The sequence below is a fragment of the Mixophyes fleayi genome, chromosome 3 (genome assembly GCF_038048845.1).
Source record: "Mixophyes fleayi isolate aMixFle1 chromosome 3, aMixFle1.hap1, whole genome shotgun sequence".
NCBI lineage: Eukaryota > Metazoa > Chordata > Amphibia > Anura > Limnodynastidae > Mixophyes > Mixophyes fleayi.
The window spans coordinates 87719186-87745705 of NC_134404.1; the positions used below are offsets into that span (position 1 = coordinate 87719186).

General features: G+C 40.8%; 1 protein-coding gene across 1 annotated transcript in view; it reads left to right on the plus strand.

Annotated features, from left to right (window-relative positions):
* Positions 1–24898, plus strand: part of PCOLCE2 (procollagen C-endopeptidase enhancer 2) — a 62194-nt gene extending 37296 nt beyond the window's left edge. The window contains exons 6-9 of the mRNA XM_075201932.1: positions 11137–11291; positions 17821–17904; positions 19583–19750; positions 24327–24898. Coding sequence (XP_075058033.1) covers positions 11137–11291; positions 17821–17904; positions 19583–19750; positions 24327–24457 — 538 coding nt within the window. The 3' untranslated portion in view covers positions 24458–24898. The remainder of the gene's footprint in view (positions 1–11136; positions 11292–17820; positions 17905–19582; positions 19751–24326) is intronic.
* Positions 24899–26520: the final 1622 nt, after the last annotated feature.

A 26520-nucleotide genomic window follows, 5' to 3' on the forward strand; every position in this document is an offset into this window, starting at 1 on the left:
TGGTTTGGAAACCACAGGAATCAGCAGGGCTGAATAAACAAGGAAACACAGGAACACCTTCAGAGACTCATGGGGAATGAGACTCCAAGATCAGGCAACGTGGTGTTGACCACAGGTGCTTAATATAGGGAGGTTGCCTGATCTGCCAATTAAGTTAAAGGAACATACACTGAAGGTTTGGAAAGGGCTGCGCATGCGCAGACCCTCAGGATGGTGGACGACCACGGTTCCTAAATGTCCGGGAAGAGGCACTCACGGTCCGGTGAGTGACAGTACCCCCCCTTTTAAAGGTGGGCACAGAACGCCTGGAACCGGGCTTGTCCGGATTTTTGGAGTAAAACTTCTTCAAAAGGGCAGGAGCATTAAGATCTTCAGCTTTGATCCAAGAGCGCTCCTCAGGACCAAAGCCCTTCCAATGAACGAGGAAGTGGAGGACTCCTCGCGAAATTTTTGCATCTAGTACCTCGGTAATCTCAAAATCCTCCTCCTGATGAACTTGAACTGGCTGCGGAGCTGAGGGAGGAGTTGAAAAACGGTTGATAATAAGAGGTTTGAGCAAAGATACATGGAAGGCATTAGAAATCCGAAGACTCTTAGGAAGAAGGAGTTTCACACATACTGGATTGATAACTTGAATGATCCTATATGGACCAATAAAACGAGGGGCGAATTTCATGGATGGAACCTTCAAACGAATATTTTTAGTGGATAACCAGACACGATCTCCAATTTTTAGTGGTGGAATAGCCCGCCTCTTCCTATCTGCGAAAGATTTATATTTGATAGATGTCTTCTTTAAACAGGTTTTGACCTGAGACCAGATATTTTTAAAGGTCTGACAAACAGTTTCCACCGCAGGAACTTGGGTGGGCGGGAGGGCAGGAAATTCCGGAAAAGACGGATGGTGACCGTGAACCACCAGCACTTGACTTTTTGAAGATGACTCCTGAGATCCATCTTCAACGTCCGATGACGTCATGAACGCCCGATGAGGAGGAAGGCGTTCAGACTGAACTTTATCACACAGATCCGTAGATGAAGGATCTTGTGGAGGAGGGCCTGGTGGAATAGACGAATGCTGTCTTTTGAATGAAACCACTTGGGAGAGACAACGATGATGACATTCAGTTCCCCAAGATGTAACTCGAGGAGTGCGCCAGTCAATCTGGGGAGAGTGACACTGAAGCCATGGAAGGCCTAAGACAATCGGACTTGTCGTAACCGGAAGGATCAAAAACGATATTTCTTCCTGATGCAGGGCACCAATCTGAAGGGTTACTGGAGACGTACTCTGGGTGATGAGACCGTTGATGAGACGTGATCCATCTATAGCCGTCACAGTAATGGGTGTTTTTAAGGTAATCACTGGTAGAGACCATTGATTTACTAATGATTTGGAAATAAAATTTCCTGCTGCTCCGGAATCAATCAATGCCTGTGACTCAAAGGTTTTGGTAGCACAGGAAATCGTAACGTCAAAGGCGCAGACTTTAGATTTCATGGAAGATGGAGAGGACTCCAGGAACCCTAACCTTATCTCCCCAGTATTGGTTAGAGCCCGGCATCTCCTGGGACAAGAATTGAGCATATGCGTAGAATCGGCACAATAGATACAAAGTCTATTCTTTATTCTTCGGTCCTTCTCCTCTAAAGTTAATTTGGAGCGACCTATCTCCATGGGTATCACCGGAGATGAAGCTGGGTGAAATTGAGGATTTGAGAGAGGAGGTGTTTTAACCGAAGTTGTTTTCTCAGGTTCTCTTTCACGAAACCTCAGGTCTACCCGATGGCAAAGAGAGATCAAATCTTCTAAAGAGGAGGGTAGTTCTTGTGAAGTCAGTGCGTTTTTAATTTTATCGGAAAGCCCCTGCCAGAAGGCGGCAACTAGTGCTTCAGTGTTCCACTGAAGTTCAGAGGCTAAGATCCTAAATCGAATGACGTACTGAGCCACAGTGCGAGATCCTTGGCGAAGACGGAGAATGCTGGATGCAGCGGAAATGACACGACCTGGTTCATCGAATACACTTCGGAACGTGGAAATAAACTCGGCACTATCCTGTAACAATGGATCGTTTCTTTCCCACAGAGGGGAAGCCCATGCGAGAGCTTGTCCAGAAAACAATGAAATAAGATAGGCCACTCTGGAACGATGGGTAGAAAAATTTTGAGGTTGGAGCTCAAAATGAACTGAGCATTGAGTAAGAAAACCCCTACAAGTTTTGGGGTCTCCATCGTATTTTGACGGAGTAGGCAGGTGAAGCGTGGAAGCTGTAAACACCTGGGATGGCACTGGGGAAACGGAGGAAGGCACAGGAGCATCAACAGTAGTTGTGGCATCTTGTACAGACGGTCTTTGGGAGGCTAAGGCCTGGTAACACCGCAGTAAATGCCGTTGGCGAACTTCCTGTTGCTCAATACGAGTAACCAGATGCCGCAGCATCTCTTTGGCTGTAGGTTCCGTATCTGGGTCTGTCATGGCCTGATCTTACTGTCGCGGGCACTAGGAGTCTTTACCCAGGGATCACCAGGTGATAGGCTTACCAGAGCAGTATAGGTGGTAATATGGTACTCTGGTAGCAGGGTGATCACGGAACAGGAAATAGCAGATGATGAGATGCTCAGGAAAGTCTATGACTAGCAGCACTGGCAATATGGAGGTAGTAATACACGAGGAACTGTATGGACAAAGGACACGTGAAGGTAGTCAGTGGTCTGCGGTAGCAAGTTGTACCACTGCTATAGTGAGGAGGAATGTCCAACAGAAACGAGGAGGTGATGAGAGTCAGCGGTCTGCGGATAGCAAGTTGTACCGCTGTCTGAGTGAAGGAATGGAATCCAAGTGGAGGTATCCGGGGAGTCAGTGGTCTGCGTTAGCAAGTTGTACCACTGCTATGTGAGAGGATACTGGAACAGGTGAAACTGTAAACAGGAGTCAGTGGTCTGCCACTAGCAAGTTGTACCACTGAATATATATGTGAGGAGGTGCACGGGGAGAGACTGCAACACAATATATACACGGGCACCTTGACTTTGATCCACAGTAATATGCACAATATAAATGTATAAATGACTGAACAACACTGCCAATATAGAAAGTCTCTTGAAGTAATCCAGCATGAGATAACACAGTCAATGATGGCAGTAGAGTCAGCAGATAGTACACTCCAGAGGAGAACCAACACAGTCAATGATGGCAATAGACTCAGCGGATAGTACACTCCAGAGGAGAACCAACACAGTCCAGCAAGGTATGCAATACACAGCACAGTCAATGGGAAGTATGCATACCGTGGTTCAGGAGAAGGCAGTCAGACAGGAGTGCAGAGATACCTGAAGGGCAGGAGGCCAGCAGGATACAAGTCCCTGGATGGGTGAAGCGGGGGTCTAGCAGGTGCAGCGCACAGGTAGGTAGACCAGCAGGGAACACAGGAAGGCGTGGAGAGCGGATCAGCAGAAGATGGATGAGTAGCGCTGAGAAGTCACAGCAGCGGGTCTCTGCGGGAACACGGAGGTAACCAATAGCAACCAGCAGGTGCAGTAACGATGGGACCCCGGAGCAGAGTTGAACTGGAACAGATGATCACGGAGAGTAGCGGGTAGCAATAGTGGCAGCAGACTCAAGGGAACACGGTAGAGTTGACGAGGACTGAAGACTGAAGCGCACAGAGGCAGCGGATAGGAATCAGCTAGCAGTCACGATGATGAAACACAGACGAGTTGCAGGTTGAAGACTGTAGTGCACGGAGGCAGCGGATAGGAATCAGCCAAACAGTCACGATGATGAAACACAGACGAGTTGCAGGTTGAAGCCTGTAGTGCACGGAGGCAGCGGATAGGAATCAGCTAACAGTCCCAATGATAAATGGTAGAGTTGAAGTGATTAGAAGACTGTAGTGCACGGAGGCAGCGGATAGGAATCAGCTCACAGTCACGATGATACAGTAGATGGTAGAAGTGGTATGGGAACCACAGTAGTAGAAGTGGTTTGGAAACCACAGAGGTAGAAGTGGTTTGGAAACCACAGGAATCAGCAGGGCTGAATAAACAAGGAAACACAGGAACACCTTCAGAGACTCATGGGGAATGAGACTCCAAGATCAGGCAACGTGGTGTTGACCACAGGTGCTTAATATAGGGAGGTTGCCTGATCTGCCAATTAAGTTAAAGGAACATACACTGAAGGTTTGGAAAGGGCTGCGCATGCGCAGACCCTCAGGATGGTGGACGACCACGGTTCCTAAATGTCCGGGAAGAGGCACTCACGGTCCGGTGAGTGACAACCATATATTCCTGATTGGCTGGACCCGGACCGTCTGACCCTTCTACGCTACACCGGCAACTGGCTAGTAGGACCGCGACCTGCGTACCCTGTGCAGCAAAGTCCAAACCTCCTTGCGGGGGTCCCTGGCGAACACCAGGGGTACGTTTGACTCCACACCTGCTAGTTCAGTAGCGCTAATACTGGTTAGTGTTTGCTCTATTATACTCCTCAGAAGGCCTGCGGCCTGACAAATAGAAGGTGGCAAATGGGGAAGAAAAGGAATTGTACAGGCTCTTCAGTAGGGAAGAGGATAAAATTTCATATAGGAGTCTGTCATCTTGTCCTTGAAGTAGGAGGCATGATGTTGGATATTAATGGGTGAAGTCATCAGAAGGACAATTAAGTTATATTTAGCGGGAGAGTTTTTGATGATATTTCCTTTTTGCACCACAATTGAGGTCATGGTTGACGCTGAAAAGAGTATCTGGAGCCACTTGAGTCATGACTTGTGCTAGGATGTGATTAAGATACAACACTGTCCATTCAGGAGGGGAGAATGGAAGATCAAAGTTGTTGAAGTGATGTGGAAAGTTGTTGAAAATGAATAGAACTGAGATTTCTACGGAGATTTGGTTAAGTTTCAGTTCAAAGAGGTTAAAGTGGTGGAGGAGAGTTTGCAGGTGCTCAAGTGATCTCATAGAAGGGAAGTAGTATTACAAATCAGAATCTGAACAAAGGCATGTGGAAACAAGATCATGACAGAGAGTAGCTTGGAGGCAGAAGGAGAAAGCAAATCATTATTTGGGATGTTAAATTTGCCAAAGACGATGGTGGGAATGTCAGAGGATAAGAAATAAGGGTGACAGGATGAGAAATATTCAATGAATTAATAGGGTGGTCCAGAAGGGTGATCACTAAAAAAAATGCAGAGAGAAATGATGGAAAATGCAGGTAGTATAAACTTTAGAAGATAGGAACATGAGTGAAGGAATGTGCATCTGGGGGAAAGGGGCAATCCATCCCCACCTCATTGTCTGTTTAGTGGTCAGGTGGTATGGATAAAGGGGAAGCCACCATGTTTAAAGGGCTGCAGGGGACTGATTGTGTAAAGCTTGTTTCTGTAACTGCCAGAAGGTTGAGGTTGTTTAAGAGGAAGAAGAAGTTTGTCAGAGACCGAGCATGCATTTCTATGGGACACATTTAAAGGATCTTGAAAGTAACGGGAAAGAGGTAAAATTTTGAATTGTGCTGAACTTCTAGTGTGTGGAATTGGAATATAGTGCATGGGATATGTGGCTGGATTTAGTGATATTTAACTGCCTGACAGAAGGAGAAGTATTGAGAGGCAGATAAGATGATTGCAGGATTTAAAAGGTCTAATTTTGTGCGAACAGGTTAAGGACAAGACAGTTAAGGAATAAAAATAGAAATAGGTTCATGAGTGTTAATTAAAGGGAGGTGGAGTAGTGAGGGGGCAATACGGATAAAGGGACATAAAGGGGTGGGGATGTTTTAATTCTGAGTCTAATACAATAGTGTAATAGTAAGACAGTTTCTTAAACATTGTGGAATTTGGAAGGCGTTTGAAAATCAGGGACCAAAGAAAATAAACAAAAAGAGAAATAAAATGAGCAAGTTACATTGTCCATGGCAGTGAGATGGTTAATGCAGTTTCTGGATGTATGAGATGAAAGTTGGTCCTTGTTCAACTGTATTGTTGAACTATTGGTGACAATTAGTTCAGGAGATCCAGTAACCAAGCTGTGAGAGTTACAGCTGATTCTGGAGATCCAGCAGCTGTCACTCTATCTACTCAAGCTGCTAGATATCCTGAATCAGCTGTCATAAATGTGTAGAGATACTACTCGGCAACAAGTTCTGGATTAACCATGCCAGTCTGGCACTAACTATGTGGCCATGCTCATGGGGGATTGGCCCCATATCTAACCACATATCTATAACTAGTAGATATATGTTAGACAGGATTAGCACAAACCCACCTCCCACAGAAATAAGGCGGATGTTGGTATATTAATCTAGAACAGGGGTGTCCAACCTTATAGCTTCCCTGGGCCACATTGGAAGACGACGAGTTGATTTTGGCCGCACATAAGATACACTAACAATAACGATAGCTGATCATCCAAAACAACCATAGAAAACATAGTTAACATATATATATGAGAAAAAAAGTGATATATATATATATATATATATATATATATATATATCACTTTTTTTTCAAATCCCCCTATACTTACCTCTCAATCGCCCTGTTCAAAAAAATCCTCTCTAGTTATTATACTATAATCACTTTTTGTATTGTTTTGATGCAATATCAATAAAGTGCATTTAAGCCAGGCATTGTATATCAGGGTGCCCTGACCAGGCCTGCGGTGCCTGACATATACATCACTGTGACCCCAAATTGTGACCTGTTTTGCTAATTACACCACTATGTTAGTTAAGGGATAACAACTTATAATGGGCCAAAGAGAATAATATATAATGCCCCATTAGTATTACAAGTAGAAGTATGTAGCAGGGAGATAAGGTCCATGATGCTCCAGGACCAGGTGACTTTTATTCACTGGTCAGCGTCCCTTGAAATAATAAAAAAAATCCCCCTTAACTTACCTTTTAATCGGCTTGTTCTCCTGTCCTCTTCTCTTCTTTTCACCAATTCTGTGCTGCTGATTGTTGTTCTCGCGGGGGTGACTCCTCCGTGCTGCGCTCCGCAATGGATGTTGGGCGTGATGACATCACACCCGACATTCACTGCGAGCACCGCACGGAGGAGGAGACAAGGGAGGGAGCCAGAGTACCAGCTGACGTGACCGCAAGGTAAGTATTTTCTTTTCTTTTTTTTGCAGGATTTTTTTTTTCCATTAACAGTGCTGCCCCCTTGCCACAACCAAAACTCCTTCTGGGCCACATTTACAGGCGTGCTGGGCCGCATGCGGCCCACGGCCCGCGGGTTGGACAACCCTGATCTAGAATATTACAAATAATATGCAGTTTATCATCCTGATTATTTGTTAGAACATACTTACATACTTTACATCTTCTTAGTAATCATAGAGATACAGAGACAAGGGGTGACAGGAGCAATTTCAGTGGGTGAGAGGCATCTGTGTTGTGTAGGTTATGGGAGGGTGCTGTGTGTTTCCAATGTTCCATGTAGTCATTTGACTCTTTCCTGCAAGTTACTTTTTATCAGGCTGGTCTCCCATATCAGACTATTGTGAGCCACTAAACTGTGGGCTAATCAGGATAGATTCTGTTTTGATAGATGGAGTCAGCAAAGTGGAGGAGAAACTAATGATTTCACTGAACATCATGCTTTTATAGCATCATGATCAAGCCCTCGCAGAGCCTTCTGATCTTTCTCCAATATTTTGTTTTATAAAGATCTATGGTGCCCATGCTTGTCCCAGATTGTCCCAGACAGCTGTGCCCTGCAGGGAAACTGCAGAACCTTCACCTATCGCTCTCTAGTCCTTTGAGCTGCAGAGTTTTACTATCGCTTCTTGGTTGTGGAAATGAGATGTGAGTCTGCAGCCCACAGGACTGGAGAATGATACTTTAACAAGACTCGTGAATCTGCTGGGAGAGAAAGGACATTTCTGCTGGCCGCAGCTGTCTGCACAGATTTAACTAAAATAATATTATTACAAGACGGAGGCAGGGAGGTGCTGCCTCTCTCAAAGATCCACTCCTAGCAACATTGTTGAGCCTAATGGTAAAACTGTACCTGACTACTGTATACTTATTTTAAAGCAATGTTTTTGTTTTTTGTTTTTTGAGCATATTTCAAATAATAAAAATAAGTGTACTCGTACGTTTTGTCCAAGCTTTATTAAAATCAAGCGATGTCTGTCGTTTTTCATGATACCTCTGTCCACTTGGCACACTGTTCCATTGGAGCCTATAGGGTCCAATAGGCAAAAAGATTTAGGGCTTCTCCCTATGTACCAAAGTCCCCAGGTCAGTGAAAACTATGGCCTCCAGCAAAGCTCCCCATGCAAACTGCATCTCAGGATCACAATTACAGAGGGGAATACTTAAAGAAACACCTTTTTTTTTAATCAGAATGCCCAATTCAAGTAAAAAAATATATGTTTTTAAACATATATATATATATATATATATATATATATATATATATATATATATATATATATATATATATATATATATATATATATAAAATTTAATCAAATCTGGGACTGGAAACCAGCAACTCTGCTCACACATGCGCTGATGGACTAAGGACAGTAAAGAATATACAGTACCGATATGCCAGATTGCTTATATTATCTCGTATTTGGATGCACACGTACGCACCTATGCAGACGTGCACGATTCTGGCACACACCTGCCTGCAGCTGGAGAGGCACTCAGGGGAGGGAAGGGGCATTTAACGTTGGCTGAGTACAGTAAAGGTGTGTTCGTGCAGACGTGTAGAAATACATATGTATGCCTGTTGGGAGGAGTATCTTTAGCACCGGTTATAAACCAGGAGGTGCAAATACTAGCTGCTGATGATGACTTGATGTAAACCAGGTGCATACGCTGCAGAGGAGGACACATCTCAAAATATGTACAGCTCTGCATATGGGAGAAAAGTCACTGTTTTTCAGTGCTCTTCTTTTTTAAGATTAATTTACTCCCATTTTGCGACCAATTCTGCATCAGCCCCTGTATATTTTCATTTTAGTCTTGAACGTGAAAAAATATTGGGAAATCTGTTTTCCACACTATGTCTATTACACACATATTAAATCTGTTGATGTGAGACAAAAACAACTGGGTGTGTTCCATTTAGCTTAAGCTTCTATTCCAAAATAACACCATATTCCAGAACATAAAAACCAATGACTCCAACACTCATGTTGTGGCCAATAATGAATAGACCTTGGCATTTGTGAACATATGTTTGCTTGCAGTTAATATGCTGCCAGGGTCTTTAAAGACATGGGGGCCTATTTATCAAGCCATAAACCATGTGGAAACTGCTTTTTCTGCATGATTTAAGCATTTTTAGATGAATTGACTATTTAAGAAAAGCCTAACGCAGGAGATATCTGAGATATCTCCTGCATTGTGCAAATTGCCACATGTTACCTTAGTCCCCATAATACTCAGTGGGGACTGCAGTGTGTTCAAATGTATCAAGCTCCGAAAAATGTAGCTTTCCAGAACTCGTCCGCGATGGCTTACGTCACCTGAAGATGGCGTTAGCCATTCAATCCTATGGGGAGAGCCTCACTCTCGGATTCCTCTCCAGCAGCCCTCTTCTCTACCCCCTAGGTCGCGCATGCACAGTAAAGATCCGGGCCAGAACCCGCAGTTAACTTTATAGATAAGTCGTGATAAGAACAGCCTCCTATCTGCAGTAACTTGCCCTGTTAATTCAGATGTCATCACTATGTTGAAAGATGAGAATTAATTGGGCAGAAGTGCTATTGTTAATAAATAGGCCATTAAAAGGTAGATTTTCTAAAGGGCCGTTTTTAATGCGGTTTGCAAACGGAAGCAGATGCAGTTTTCCACCTCTGGTTAGGCCAAACCCCAAAATAAAACCGGTTGTTTTTATTCCATGATGTAAGAAATTAACTTGTGAAAAAATGTCAAGATGTGAATATCTTTATAGCTACTGTGTATATACTGTATGTACCTGGGGATATAGTGCATCACTCCCCAGATAACACTGTTTTACATCTCCAAGTATGGATAGCTTTCTGCATTGTAGATTTAATGCCAGCAGGGGAGAGGTGCTGGTGGAGGTGGTCACATTCATTCCCCATCATTTATAATGGTTGTTTCAGGCAACTGATGTAAGCATTGCAGGAAATGCAACAGGTAGATATACAGAGAGTGTCCCTAACAAACTAAAGGATACAGGTAGAAATAATTATTATACAGATGACCTCCCGTGGATGCTAGTGCTTGGGAAAGACTTGAAAAGCTGTGTGCAGGTAAGACTTTAGCCCAGATAGAAAGGATAGCATTTGATCATGTTAGGACTGAGCAGAATGGGAAGACTTTGGCGTAAATTGGTCAGCTTAACATATATTGCAATATGTGGAACTAACATTCCCTGTTTTTGATATAGAGAAGCAGTTAGTATAGCATTAATTATGTGTTTGGAGAGACTGTTTTTTTGTCTGTACAATGTGGGCAACCCCCTCTTGAACCACAGTCTGTACATGGAGAGTGCAGAGGATCTATGTTTTATTTTATGTGTGTGTATATATATATATATATAATATATGTGTTGTGAGTGCTTATAATCTGTGAGGAGATCTGTCGGTCATCATTTCAATGTTTATTATTAAAAGAAACGGTGTTATAAGGAATAGAACACCCCTACTGTAAATGATAATAGGTATTATAGTCACCTCAGAGATCCATATCCTACATTTGGTCATGGAACTCCTTGGTGTTATATAATATCTTTATAATTTACAGAAGGGGGTGCATTGACACATATGTAACAAACAACACTATCTTCACAGTTTCTCATATATATTCTATATATCAATATAGAATTTTAGGGTTTAATGAATTCATTTGTACATATTACCAAGTGATTTTCATATATTTGTATGGCAGCCTGACATTGGCTGAGCAGTGTAGAAATGACAGAAAATACCATTGTGCAGAGTTGCGACAACAGATTCTTATGTAGCTCTTCGAGGTGGTTTTCGCATTATATTGGGAGTTTGCTCCATTTCCAGATCACACAGTTTACAGGGTACATTGGATGAGATGTTGTGCAGCTGTGCATGCTCCTGAAGTATGTTTTATTTTATTTAACAATGTTATTTGTTTATTTGGGTGTGTAAATAATTTTTATGTCCTCTTTTTAGGCCCATTGTATCTGAGAAAAATGAACTCCTCGTTCAGTTCTTGTCCGACTTAAGTTTGACCGCTGATGGTTTTATCGGCCATTACAAATTCAGGCCTAAAAAGTTACCATCAACCACATCCTCTCCAGTTACAACAGCCTCCCCTACAACTGCAAGTAGGTCTTTCTGGTTTTAAATAATTACAGTACTTGAAAGCTTTCTTATAAGAATTCTCTCCACTGTAAGGTTTCTCATAGAAAAGTTCTACCTGGATAAAACTAAATTCCTTTGGTTACAGCTGAGATGTTAATCTCCAAATAACAAAATCTACTAATTACAGATCCCAGAATGGCATTTAAATGGAATAGTTCTGATGTTTATCAAAACAAGACTTTTGAAGTCTTAGACTGCTTATTTTCAACATCAATGAGGCTCTCAGAAATGACGGTGTGATTGGGTATGTCTGTAATAGATACCACTTAGCAAAGCTTAGTAAACGTTAGAAAAAATAACTATTAATGTCATTACAGCTTTCAAGATTTAAATGAAAGAACGTCCAATATTTCAGCCGTACAGAAGAATTTGATAAGGCTCTATAGAAATATAGTGTCAGGGTGACTATATGTAATACTTATTATTATATTTTATTTATATAGCGCCAATCATATTACCCAGCGCTGTACAAAGAATAATTGTTCACATTAGCTTACAGCCTAAATTGCCTACAACACACACATGCACATACATACATATATATTAGGCCTTTTTGTCAGAAGTCATTTTGCCTACCACTATGTTTTTGGACTGTGGAAGGGAACCGGAGAGCCTGGAGGAAACCCAAGCAAACATGGGGAGAACATATAACAACGCCACACAGATAGGGCTTAGTTTGGAAGTGAAACCGTGACTTCAACGCTGTGAGTCAACAGTGTTTATCATTAATGTGCTGTACAATAAGGATAAATGGATTTTAGTAACTAAGTGTCATCTTAGCACCTACTCTCAAAGGCTTCAAACGTGCCCTTAAGACTCATTTCTTTATTCAAGTCTATCAGTCCTCCTCCTAACTCCCTTGTCCCGGCTCTCTCCCCCAGTTAGTACCACCCTATTTGTGTTTCCCCCTTTGCTTTAGGATGTAAGCTCTCAGGAGCAGGGCCCTCTTTCCTTGTGTGCTCCTTCTACTGTTCCTTCACCCTCTGTACCTCTTGGCCTACTTCCCTAGCCCTGTTTTAGTTAATCTTCGGCCTACTTCACGCTGATTTCTACCATCACTTTCACACATTGTCCCAGATATAATTTGATTTGCATTATCATGTTACCTGTGTGTATGTGTTTTTGTTTGTGCTTTTGTGTTTTTTGTTCTTCATTTTTTGTTCTTTCTGTATCTTGTTGTGTCACTGTTTTCTGTATATGTCATGTACGGCGCTGCGGACCCTTTGTGGCGCCTTATAAATTAAAGATAATAATAATAATCTATAGTTATTGAAGATGTTTTCTACCTTCTTGAAGTTACTCCCTAAAATATATTTCAATAATGAATCCTTTAATAATTATGGTACCTTTTTTATATAAAAAATGATCATAACCAATAAGATAAAAGTATAAAATATTAACAAAAACAAATAGGCACAAACAGGTATAGGCATCATTTATCCATGCAGAGGACAAAGCTGGAACTTTGCAAATATTGTAAAGATCATGAGGTTTGAGGAGATGACTTAAGTAAGGGTAAAAGGGGCTTAGAATGATACCTGAGGCATGCCCAAAAATGTTGATGGACGTGGCTATTCAAAATAATGGAAATGATTTTGATAGGGTGGTTATTTCTGTATTTTTTAAGGTTTGCATATATGCATGGCATACTAACTTGGCAATGATCAGCATAATATGTAATAAAGATACAATACTTGTGTGTTACAGCAAAGGAGATATTTATTTTTGTCATGTATAACATGAAGTTTAGCATTGTTCTCACCCTAAGCCACTGTATTACAGTTACCATGTAAATTAGGAAGGCAAAATGAAGGATTGCAGACAGAAGCATAGTACACATGACCAGTTAGACACTGCAAAGGAACACACAGACACACAGACACACGGTCATATAGAAATAAACCTGTCACTCAACTTCAACCAATATTTACTTCTAGAGGCCAAAACCTATACAATCCACACGCGTCATTTCAATCTGCCCTTCACTTATATGTATGTTACTATGTGCCTGGAGGCACATAACTTTGTATCCTAACTGTTACATTATAAACTACATATTACAAAGTAATATGTAGTTTAGTGGGTTTCCTCCGGGTGCTCCGGTTTCCTCCCACACTCCAAAAGCATACTGGTAGGTTAATTGGCTGTGATCAAAATTGCCCTTAGTCTCTCTCTGTCTGTGTGTGTGTATGTTAGGGAATTTAGACTGTAAGCTCCAATGGGGTAGGGACTGATGTGAGTGAGTTCTCTGTACAGCGCTGCGGAATCAGTGGCGCTATATAAATAAAAATGATGATGATGATGATACTACAAATGGACCAACTCCATATTAAAGTATATGTATCTATTTACAATGTCGTTAGAGTCCCTGTTGGTGTAATGGTCAAGCGTCCAAATACTTTTGTCCATATAGTATATGTGTGTGTGTGTGTTTGTGTGTATGTATACATATATATATATATATATATATATATATATATATATATATATATATATATACATATATAATTTTTTTTTAATTGAGTGGTGATTGAGTATCAGGAAGTGATAACTGGAAGTGCTGCAGAGATTGCAGTTGTACATCTTTCATTCAAGTACTGAGCCCCTGACAAATTCAGTTCCACTTATTTGCCATTGTCTTCTTCTATAAAGCAGATGGATCTCCTGATCACCTGTCATGAACCCCAAGTAGCCCCATTTTCTTGTGCTCTGAATAGATGTCTTGTACTTCCATTAAAACTACTTGGTTGTAAGTACAGCCAGCTGATGCAGAAGTGTTAGGATGCCATCCATCAGAACAGTACTGTAAAACATGAAGCCTGTCAGTTAGGGGCTGACTGGGAAATATTAGCCTATGAGGAACATTTTAAAGAAAAAAAATACAGGTAGTCCAGTGATCCATCATCATCAGATATTTATATAGCTCCACTAATTCTGCGGTGCTGTACAGAGAACTCACATCAGTCCCTGCCCCATTGGAGCTTACAGTCTAATTCCCCTAACACACAGAGAGAGATAGAGAGAGAGAGAGAGAGAGCGCGAGACTAGCAGCCAATTAACCTACTAGTATGTTTTTGGAGTGTGGAAGGAAACCAGAGCACCCGGAGGAAACCCACGCAAACACAGGGAGAACATACAAACTCCACACAGATAATGTCATGGTTGGGAATTGAACTCATGACCCCAGTGCTGTGAGGCAGAAGGGCTAGCCACTAAACCACCATGCTGCCCATAACCCAAGGTAGCCCACTATGGGACAAGCCTGAGGAGGCAAAGTGCCCCTCTGTCCCCCAGCCCAGCCGGCTCCTGCTGTCAGTTCTCCCTTTTTATCAGGCATCAGAATCGGCCTGTCATAGCAAGCAAGCGGTGTATCACTGACAACCGCAATATATTATAACATATTACAGTTATATTAATGCATAGGACCACAACTGACACAGTATTGATCTACATCAGTGGGTGAACATTGTTCAGGGGAAAGTGGTTGGTTCAAAATTGGTGTCCTCATCCATGGAGCACTTTCAATTCCCTGAAACTCCAATTCACATGCAAGTACACCAAGAGAGGAAGGATCAAAGTGGCAATTAGGTGGAGAAAGGTAGGGCTCCAACACCATCCATGGTCCCATTAGGAGGTTCTTGTGAGTGGGCCAGAGTGACTACGTGGACAACTAACTGTTCCGCACTGTCATACCTGCCCTAGGCTGCATGTGCAGCACTTGTTCGTCAAAGCTGTGTGGACAGCCTGGGACAAGACCAAGAAGCAGCCACTACCAGGCCTGAGAAATATCTTGGCTAGCATGGTCTCATTACACAGGGGTGTTGTAGCTATAGACTAGCCATATACACTATACATACAGCGGAAGAAGAGCAGAGCAGGGACCTTAGGAGCTGACAGATCGGCTTTGGCAAGCCCCCAAATCTTCTGCCATGGGTCCTGTTAATGGGGCATTATGCTGCTGGCTGAAATTGATGAATCTATTTAAAGTAACTTGTAGTTTATAGTAACTAACACAACTACTTCAATTTGTTTTGTGTTTTTTAAGTAGAAGTGCAATGTGTCGTCCTACTGCAATGTTGTACTTTATTGCACTTTAATGAATCTTGTTAGGAGATGTGTTATATCAACAGTGTCTGACTGGGACATGAAGGGCCCACCGAGGGAATGCAGTGGTAGGGGCCCACTACATTGGGGTGTGGCCAACCGTAATGGGGGTGTGGTCAGTCATTAAAGGGGGTGTGGTCAGCCCATGGATTACAATGTATAGCAACATAGTGTAGACCATAAAGAAAAAAATTATATTGTAAATAAGGCCAATTTCAGTGTCTACTAGTAGTGCTTCTTTATGTCAGATCGCCCTAGTACCAGTATATAGTGCTATGTATATATGGGCAGTATATATATATATATATATATATATATATATATATATATCTTCTGCAGGCACTACTGCAGGTTTTATGCGGTTCCCCACAAGGTGAACCAATTTTCTGTTAGTTTGTGCGCAGCCTCCAGCGTTCACTTGCTGCGCTGTTATATTCTTGTAGCCGCCAGCAATTCCCAGAACCTCTGTGGGAAGTCTCGGTCTCTGAGCCCAACTGTCTGAGTGACCTCCTGTTTGACTGTCCCAGGTTATCTGGAGTCCGGCCTTGCAACGTCTTCACCACCTTTTTGTACTCCCTATTGGGGATCATGGGCATTGCTAGTGAGCAGTTCTGTACTTGTGTAACTTGGGTGACCTTCAGTGTGAGTACCCTCAGCATACTTATAACTCTCGGTACTGTAAGCAGTGATACAATGGTATGCATTTCTCCCAGAAGCTATTTAAAGTTGCAACGCAACAAGGGTCTGGGTTGTTTTAATTGTCAGTATGTTTCCTTTAGAGGTTTAGAGTGATGTTGGGAATTCTATGTTTAGTACTATAAATACATCAGGTTGGATCAGTTGAATTACAGGGTTGTAATGTCTTAGGTTTACATCTGCTATAATCATACATTCCACTGTAGCTGGTCACATAGCATACACACAGCAAGCACACATTTATGTCACAGTTGTGTCTTATGGTCTCTGCTTTCATGCTTCTAGTCTTCATAGAATCTTACCGAATTAGGAAAAAAGGATTTGCTGTAGTCCATGGTTGGGGAATGGAATATTTTCTCTGCAACATACCCTGAACGATTTAATATGTAAGAGAAAAAAACATTAGCTATACCTGTTTCACAAGATTGTGCATATGGCCCAAAGATAGCCAGTATTCTTATATTGCAAAACTTATGTTTTTATTTACACGTGTCATTTCTCTGCAATTTCATTGTTCCAATTATTCTCATTGTTTACAATATTGACAACTGAATTTTCTTCTCCAATTTACCTGTGCTATTTGCTCTCTCTCCCTACAATTTCAATGTTGTAGGTATTTCCCATTCTCTGAAATGTATTTTTTCCTTGTACAGTCATTCTCTACAATTGTATTTCTTAATATGTGCATAATTTATCTTTTCTTGCCTTAGGTATCTCTTTTATTATAATTGCCCTATGTATACCTATTCTACAATTCCTTGGCCAAGATGTGTATTTTCTTTACAATTATCCTTCATAGGTGTACATTGTTTTACAATTTACTTGTTCCTTGTCTGTCCCTTCTCTACAATTTCCTGGCCCCACATGTGCCCTTTAAAATCCACACCAAAGTGATCCCTATGAGGCAATTGACAGAACCACTTGTACACATGCTCTGTGCATACATCATTTTTCTACTGTTTGTATAATCCACTTTCAGTGTGTCACGTTGTCCCTTCACTGGGGACTGAAGGAGTGATGTAATATGGAAAATATTGAATTCTGTGTTACTAAGGGGAATAAATCATGCTCAGTCTGTTGTCTTCAAACCACATTCCTGGCTGCTACTGTTTAAGTAACATTAACCCCACTACTATTAGAGAATAAACAGTTTTTTTAAGAAATTAAACATCAGTTCCCCCTACCCGCCATTTCTCGGTGTGCCTGCAATTAGTGGCTCTGATCTTGTTTGAAATATTTATGAAAAGTGCCCTTATTCCTGATTGTGGGGTTTATTTCTTACAATGCTATTGGTCACCAATAATCCTACATAGATAATGGTGCAACTGGGAGAGAATGTGCAGTGTGGCCTTAGACTGGCATATAAACTGTACATATAGCCCTGTGTTTGCCTGTTGGATGTTATAAGTGTATTCCCCCAGTGCACTTATGTTTGCCAACCCATTCTAGCTAAATCTCTTACACCTCAGGTCCTCCCAGGAGGAAGGAAGGTTCTGGGGAAGCAAAGGAAAATTGGCCTAGAAAGGCAAAAAATGTAACTAAAAGCCTTGGTGTAGCCTTGCTTGTCCTGAGTATTATTCTATTAATATTGCATTGCTAATCTGTTTTATACTATTGCATTTATTACCATGTATTACATTGTTTGCTTGTTTAGTTTGGTATTTATCTTTCTCTTTCATTTTTTTTATTAAGATCTAAAACCAACAGTTCCAGTCTGCCAACAAAAATGTAGAAGAACTGGGACCCTGGAGAGCAATTACTGTTCAAGTAATTTTGGTATGGGAAAAAAAATTGCCTAACTTTTTACTTCTTAATCACTGACTTAAGACAGAGCATTTGAATGCCACGAAATCAGAGAAAATGCAGTAGAAAGTTGGTTCTGTGCTCCTCCTGTGTCCTGCATTAGTGGATGTGACTAAAATGATTCCTTGAGATGTTTAGAAGAGAAAACTGTAAACATGTGTCTCAGTCAACAGTGTAAACACAAATGGCCAGACAGAAGGGGAACTGTTACTATACAAAGGTCTTTATTCAGACTCCTAGTTCCGGCATGTCGTATTGCTGGAACACGGTGTGTTTTTTTGGCCTACAAGGACAGGTTTGTCACTTTGGAATCAAATGCTCTTAGGAGTTATAATTCATATTGCCTGCAAAGCATTGGGATAAAACAAGGATCATAGGCAGTTATATGATAGATCATGTTGTCCTTGGTTTCACTAGCGTCTGTTGCAAACTAAAATAATAATACACTTTATCAATTAGAAAATGATTCATCATCAACAGCTCCAGATTTGCAGAGCAAGTCAATTTCTAAAAAGAAAAAATATTTGCCCCCTTTTCTGGGTGGATAATAATAATCTTGGTTTTCCCTACCAACCAGTTGTACAGTGCAGTTTCTCTTTACTATTTGTTAATGCAATTCTTAGTATCTGTATTATATATTATGCTGAATATGTTTATATAGTACATACAATTGTACTCAGCACTTTAAAAATAGTTGCCCAAGAACAGTTTTCCTGAACAGCCAGTTTTACAATTTAGGGCTTTTTTTATACCTGGATCTCTGAGAGAGTGAGGCCACAAGGAAATGATACTGGGATTTAAACAATGGCTTACATCAAGTATCTCAGAGTTTGTGGTTAAAGGTGCTGACCATATAACAATAAGATAAGAAGTGAGGGTTTATTAAACTTAAGAAACAGTGGACTATTATAATGATGCCCATGATCCCTGCGTACCCTGCTCAAATATTCGCAACAGAAAATATACTGTGATAAGTCTCACCATACTAACCCTAAGGGCTAACACATCTGAAATGTACTGGAATTCAGAGACTAAACACAATCACTCACAGCATAAAAATGTAAGTCAAACATTGACATAAACATCTGATTGATTCTAGCAAAATATTCTGAAAAACATGGACAATTATTAGGTGCTAGACGTGGAAAATTGTTATGCACTATGTATATTAAAAATAACTTTTTAGTTTATACGCTCCAGTTGCCTTGTACAATCCTGACCACACATGGACCAATCCTGCCATTGGCGTGCAGATAGCTGGGCCATTGGTGGTCTGGTTCAGCTCAGAGACAGATCTAAAGCAATCACATTATATAATTGGGCATTGGACTCATTTTTGGGCTTTACACACTCAGATATCTGCCCAAATTCCCAAAATCACTTTCATACTGGTTGTAGATTTCAAATTCCAGCAATAGATGTCAAAACTTGTCAACAACAATTAAAAAGCCATTTTAAGGAAGCAGGCAGCATGAATCATTTGATGAACCACAGATGTCTATAAACTATTTTTGTCTGTATATCCCATGTACTTCCAGCAGCATTTAAAAGTGTTTTTATGGTTTAATTTTTTGTCTATTCTTTTAATAATTGTGCTAAACAAAATGACTATGCATTATGTAAATGCTGATCCTTTATTTTTCTGTTCAAGTAATAACTGGTACGGTAATAACAACAGTGAGCAGAGGAGGAAGTGTGTATGCAACTCTCTCCATTATCAATGTTTATAAAGAGGGGACCCTGGCCATCCAGCAGGCTGGCAAGTCGATGAGTGCCAAAATCACTGTGGTGTGTAAACAGTGCCCGCTGATCAGAAGAGGTTAGTAAAAATAGCACAATAACTTAATGTGAAAACATTTGAAACTGATAAATATAGTAATAAAGCAGGACAGTGGATATTTTTACTTTATGCAAACTTCTTACCCCCATGCTGTTTTAAGTACAGAACGATGAGAACAATGATCTTTTTAACAAAACCTACACATATTTGTAATGTTTCGTGATCATACCCATTGCTAACATTTTTAGAATTGGCAGAGAACTTGGAAATGTATGAATAAAAAGTCACATAGATTATATGATAAATAAATTAATGTTTGCCCATAAGACCTATCTTTGCAAACTTTAATCATCATCATCATCATTTATTTATGAGGTGCCACAGATTCCGCAGCACCAGACAGTCGGTATAATAACAAATACATGAATGTAATTAAGCATAATATATGTGGTATAAGCACAAGGATGGATGCAAACTCAAGTATGAGTCATGCACGAACAATTACAGGCCCATGCCCGTGAGAACTTACATTCTAGAGGGAGGGGGTAATGAGAGACAGTAGGAGCAAATGGGATGCAAGTGAACATGATGGGTGGAGGAAGAGTAAAGAGTGGACATGAAGGTCTAGGAAGGGGTAGGGGAGGGGGGGCAAACGTGAAGAGGTGTGTTTTGAGGGAACATTTGAAGGATTTTAGGTTGGGGTAGTGGTAAGGGGATCCACAGGTGGGGAACAGCGTTCAATATGGATCGTAGAGGGGAAATGAGGGGAAGGGGAAAGACTGTGAGGAGGAGGTTACAGTGGTCAAGGCTGGAGATTATGAGCAAGTGGACCAGGGTTTTGCTAACTTCCTGAGTGGGGAAGGGGAGTATTTTTGCAATGTTGCAGAGGAGGCGACAGAAATGCCAGAGGGACTGGATGTAAAGAATGAAGCTAAAGACAGAGTCAATGATGACACCAAGGCAGCAGGCATTGGAGGGCATGATATTGTCTTTAGAGGTTTGTTAGAGAGATAGGGAGGGCTGAGTGAGGGTTACTTGAGAAACTGTGAGATCACAGCATATTTAAAGGTGGAGGAGATGGAAATGTTGAAGAGGTGAACAAGATGCCAGCAGGCATTGAGAAAGAGGAATTTGGAGGGACTTGTAGTAGGTTTGTTTGGTGAGAGAGGGAGCTGTAGTAGGAAGAAAGGTTCAGTTTGAAGTGAATGTAATCAACCCCAGAGCAGGATTTCCTGCACTGCTCTCGGCAGAGTGAGAGCACTTTTGTAAGTAGTGAGTTCATTAGAAGAGGAGCTCAAGGCCATTTAGGTGTTGCAGTGTGATCATAGTTTGGGAGTTGGTTGGTGAGCAGGAAGTAGGTAAAGTTAGATGGAAAGGAGATTGTGGTCAGAGAGCAGGAAGACTGAGCTGGAGAAGTTGTAGATCATAAAGATGGGAGAAAACAAGACTGATGGGTGGGGGATGATGCCCATTGGGAGAGGCCATAGAAGTAGGTGAGCATGAGGGGGTTTTAGGCAGTACTGTTAATAGAGATATAGAAGACAGTGTGTAGAAAACCCAAAGAATGAGAGTGGTTAGGTTCGCAGAGAGGAAGTGGGTAAGCTAGGCTGCAAAGTTGTTGAGGAAATGAAGCAGGGCCAGGAGGGGTGATAGATGACAGTAAAACACAGATGTAGGAGAAGAGCTGGATGGAGTGGACTTTGAAGGAGACAGAGGGTTCCAAATGGATGTCACTGTAGGTACACCTATGTCACCACCTTGGCGGTCACGGGTGATCGGCAATGTGGGTGAAGGAGTGACCCACATAGGAAAGTGCAGCAGGAGAAATAGTGTCAGAGGGAGTGATGCAGGTTTCAGTTAGAGTTAGGAGACTGAAGGAGTAAGAGAGGAAGAGGTTGTGCAAGTGAGTGTCGGGGGCCGCCTCCGCCCTTCCTCAGTGTGCTGGGGACAGCCGGCTACCTCTTCCTCCTAGGTGTGCATTGTCTAGCAACGGGATGCTTCTCCTCTTTTCGGCCTGAATGGGTGCATGTGTAGCAAGTGCTGCGTTCCGTTCGCTAGGCAGCGAACTTAATATGACAAATGGCAGATACAAATAGTGTAGAGGCAGAAAAGAGGTATGATAATGGCAAAAAAGCAATGGCAAAGAAAAATTAGGTACTACAAAAGTAATGAGTTATGCCAATGGCAATGAGGTATGACAATGGCAATAGAACAGTGCCGAGAAAGAAATTATGTATGACAATGACATTAGAACAGAGAGCAGTTGGACAATGAGGTATGACAAAGCCAGTAAGGTATGACAGTGGCAATTAAAGCAGTGCTCTGGAAAAGAACAATGAGATATGACAAATTCAGTGAGGTATGGCAATAAGATATGACAATGGTAATAGAACAGTGCTGAAGAGAAGAAGAAATGAGGTATGACAATGGCAATAGAACAGGCAGCAGAGGGACAATGAGGTATGACAATAGCAGTAAAGTATAACAATAGCAATTAAAGCAGTGTGGGAGGAGGGAATAGAAAACAATAGCATTAGAACAGTGGCATTAGAACAATCAGGTACAACAATGGCAGTGATATAGGATAAAGGGAATTAAAGCAGTGTAGAGGCAGAGATGAAGTATGACAAAGGTAATTACGGCAGAGATGAGGCATGATAATGGCAATAGAACAATGGCTATAAAAGCAGTTATGTTCAGATGGACTTGTTTTCTATTTTTAAAAATGGTACAGGTTGTTTCCATTTCCCACAGCTCCACCTAGGGTTCTTTAAATACAAATGTGCGTTAAAGTGGTCATGAACATATCTGCAGCGTAATAGCACCTCAAATACACTCCACAAAAAACATTCCAAACTAACCAAAGTGACCAAAGTAATTTCTTGGGATACTTTACCTTTTATATTTATTATATGGTCATGCCCATTGATAATTATCTGCTTGAGTATATTTATATGATGCTTTAATAGATGTAGACAGATATATACCTCAAAATAATGTTGTCCTGTATTTCATAAGCGTAAAGGGATAGTATACTCTTACTGAATAAAAGTACTGCTATGATTAAGCCAATATGACATAAAACTGTCTATAAAAATGTTGTCCATAAGTACATTTTTATAACATCATAAGGAAAAGCTATGTTCAAGTGTTGACAACCCAGTGTCAGAGTAATCAATTTATGTTGTTTAAACCGAACCACCAATAGAGAATGTCATCAGCATAGACAATCTCAATTGGTGCAACAGTTCTGTGTGTATTACTGTAGTAACAAAGGGGGGGTGATGCTTATTGAACCCTATGTGTTTTTTACTGACACATGAAAATGTGCCTTTTTCTAATTAATGTCAGTAAGCGAACTGACGGTTAACCACCTGGATGTACTTCATTCTGACTTTGAGTTACTCTAAGAAACATTTTTGTAATAGAATAAATTAAAATTATTTTACAGACACAAGAGATGGTGAACCATCGCCATAGACAAATATATTGTGGCCTAATCTTTATGTTCTAATGAGCTCATTCGAGAAGGGAAAATCTCAGTGTACACAGGAAACTGGAATTCCATTAGTTATTTTATAGGAATATCTCTGCACTTACTCACCATAGTGGAATTCTAAATAAGGGATGTGCTAAATCTGCAGGTCACATACAGTATACCAAATACTGAATGTCACTCCAATGATTTAGTGAACCTACATTTAATCACATTTATGTGTTGCTAAAACGAAGACTCCACCTAAAACATGACATTTAGTTTTGGGTGGAGTTCACCCTGATAAGATAAAATCTGAAAATATTCCAATCCCAGTGGTCCACTGACGTCGTCCTGTTTACTTCCTACGCCTGATTCATTGTTGTTTTTGCCCACAGTTCAACTTGCATACACTAGTAAGCTAATAGAAAAGGGGCATCAACTACACCACTGCCTGTGTGTTTTGTCATCGGTAATAGAAGTGCAACAGTGAAATAATACTTTATTAGTTCAACAAAGCATTTTTTATTTTAAAAATATATATTTTTTATTTTACTTTAATATTTTTCTTATATTTTTAAACTGTTTAAAAAAAAAAATCCAAGAAATTCCTCTGTGCATGAATGGACCAGCTAGCCAGGCCACATGTTCAGATTCCCTTTAGACTGGGCTGGTGAAGTGGTAACTTAATCATTTCACCAAAACAGCTGAATATTGCTCAGCTGCCTCAGCAAGATTTAATAATAAAACATGGCGATAAGCAATGAAAACCAGCTCTTACCACCATGTAAATAGACCCCTTAGTGTCACATGGAATCGTGTTTTGCTACTGATAATCTCCTATTTTTCCCTCTAATATAAAGGCCATAGATCTACTACCATTGCATGGGGTCTGGTGGCTATGGACGGTGAGTCAATGTCAGTCCATCTGCTGCCGATGCAGAGTGAAGGCCCGATTTGTGCTATAGTTCTTAAGAGCAGAGCAAGGGTCTCTGGGGGATGGATTGGCATTGCCCCCAAAAATATTACCATGAGTTCCAGTGATGGAATATTACTCACTTGATAAAAGCTCTTGGAATTCATTTAAATTACAACATGTAGGAGACTTAAACCTCACCTGCTTTGCTGTCTCTCCCACAGGTCTGAATTATATCATCATGGGTCAAGTAGACGAAGAAGGCAGAGCAAAGATTTTGCCCAACAGCTTTGTCATGAGTTTCAAAACAAAGAACCAGAAAATACTAAACACATTGAAAAACAAGAGATGTTAGATGTCTGCTCTTTTTGTTGACAAATGTGACTGTGCTTCCCCGGTGTCAGGAGGAAGTTATTTTAAGACCCACAATTCAGTCCATCAGCAACTTTAGGCAACGCTGATAATTTTACTGCTGCAGTGGGCAAGGTGTCTTCTACCATTGTAATTCTTTGCACATCCAGTAGAGGATGTTATCATATAAGCTTCTCCCATTGAGAGTCCATTGACTTATAAACTGAACTGTTCTAGGTTCTGACTACTTTTAAATCTGTTTTATTTATACATTTCTTAAAATTATGAAAACAAATATATTTTTTGGAATTAAAAATATGGTGATGTTACATATGAAAAATTTTAATTGCAGTATTTATATTTTTTTTTTTACTGCTGAGTACTTTTCCAGTGGAATTATTATTTTGAAATCCTGTTTTGTGTGTTTATCCTGAGCTTAATAAAGTTTACCACAAATTAGTTTTGCAATTATTCTCTTGTCAACTGATAAAGTGAACTTGAGTTGAGGGGTTGCTGTGTAGTTGGGGGACAGCTTTGGGAATTGATATGTATTTTAAAGAAAAGTATGGTGTTAGACCTCCAATCAGAGTAGGTTTCAGAATTAATACAAGTGTAGGTAGGCCGAGATAAAGATTTTTCACACTGAAATACTGTTCACACTGTGAGTAAGGGTATACACAGATCAGTAGTTATTGAAAACAACTATTGTCTATATCACTTTAACATACCAACTTTCAAGCCCCATGGATCAATACTGTTAGTGTGGAAAGCACATTCTGCTATGTAGAGATCAATTCATTTTTATGCTACTTGCCAGACAGTAATCCCATTTGAAATGCAACATAAGAAAACTATTTTCTTGCAAACACTTAGAAGTGTACAGTTTCTTTTGAGCCCTTCATTCCCAATAACCGGATGCTTTTTGCTATACAGCAAACAGTAGGTCGTACATATCATCATTAATTAACTTATAGTGTAATCTAGAGCTTATATGGTCTGGGCCCAGCTATATACTTGTGTGTATAGAGCAGGAAAGGCCATAAAGTGAGACCAGCCTTGTCTTGTGAAAACACATTGGAACTGAGCATAGAGGTGCACTGAACAGAGGTGCACTGAATGCGCAGCACTAGATGCTTTGCATCAGCTCCCAGCGCACATGAACCAACTCTTCATTCTCGGGAGACACCTCCACAAATTAGAAGTGTGCCCAGGTTTGTAGAGAGGAAAAATCTGAAGAGTGCACACTGCATAAGGATAAATGTCCAGCCTCCTACCACTTTAACCTACCCCTTTCATTACATAAAACTTTTCAGCCTAAATTAACTGACAGATTAATCATGAGAGTGATGGGACATTGCGATTTCCTTTATTACCTGTAGCAACCTTGTGTGGTGGTGATGGTGAGTTTTTATTATTATTTTCCTTTAGCTACCAGGATAGTTGGCTTATACGGCACATTCTGTGTTGTCACCTTCCCGCTGATGTTATTTGTTCCACCAACCTCTCCCTTACCCTGCAAACGTATTGGTTTCTACTAGTGTCTATCTCTCTCCTGAATCATTTTACAAAGATGTGGATGGATAAGCTGAGATGTAGTTTGAAGGGGATGAGTGAGCATAATTATAAGGGGTAGAACAGGTGGTAAAAGTTAAATTCAGGATGTTGGACCAAAGCTTTTTTGATGTTTGAGGAGATGGTGAGATGTGATTTTAGAGGAGGTGCTTAAATCAAACATTGAATGTGAGGCTGGAGATATAGGGGCTCATGTAGAGTAGCATACATTTTCAACCTGAACATAGGAAAAGAATCAAGCAAGACAATTACTCATTTACCTGCCCATGTTCAGTTAGAACCGTCTCAAGCTGTGTATCCAGCTGTACAATAGAAGCATGTACGCCAGACGTATGTAAGGCATAATTGTGTGTGTACTTATGCCCAATGTTAGCACTTCATGCAGATGTGACTTGATAAATGTTAGTATTAAGTGCCCCCAGGCCCTTGCCCAATCACAAGTCTTCAAATTTCCAAACTGCCACTTCTAAATCTCTATTTCAACATATATATCTA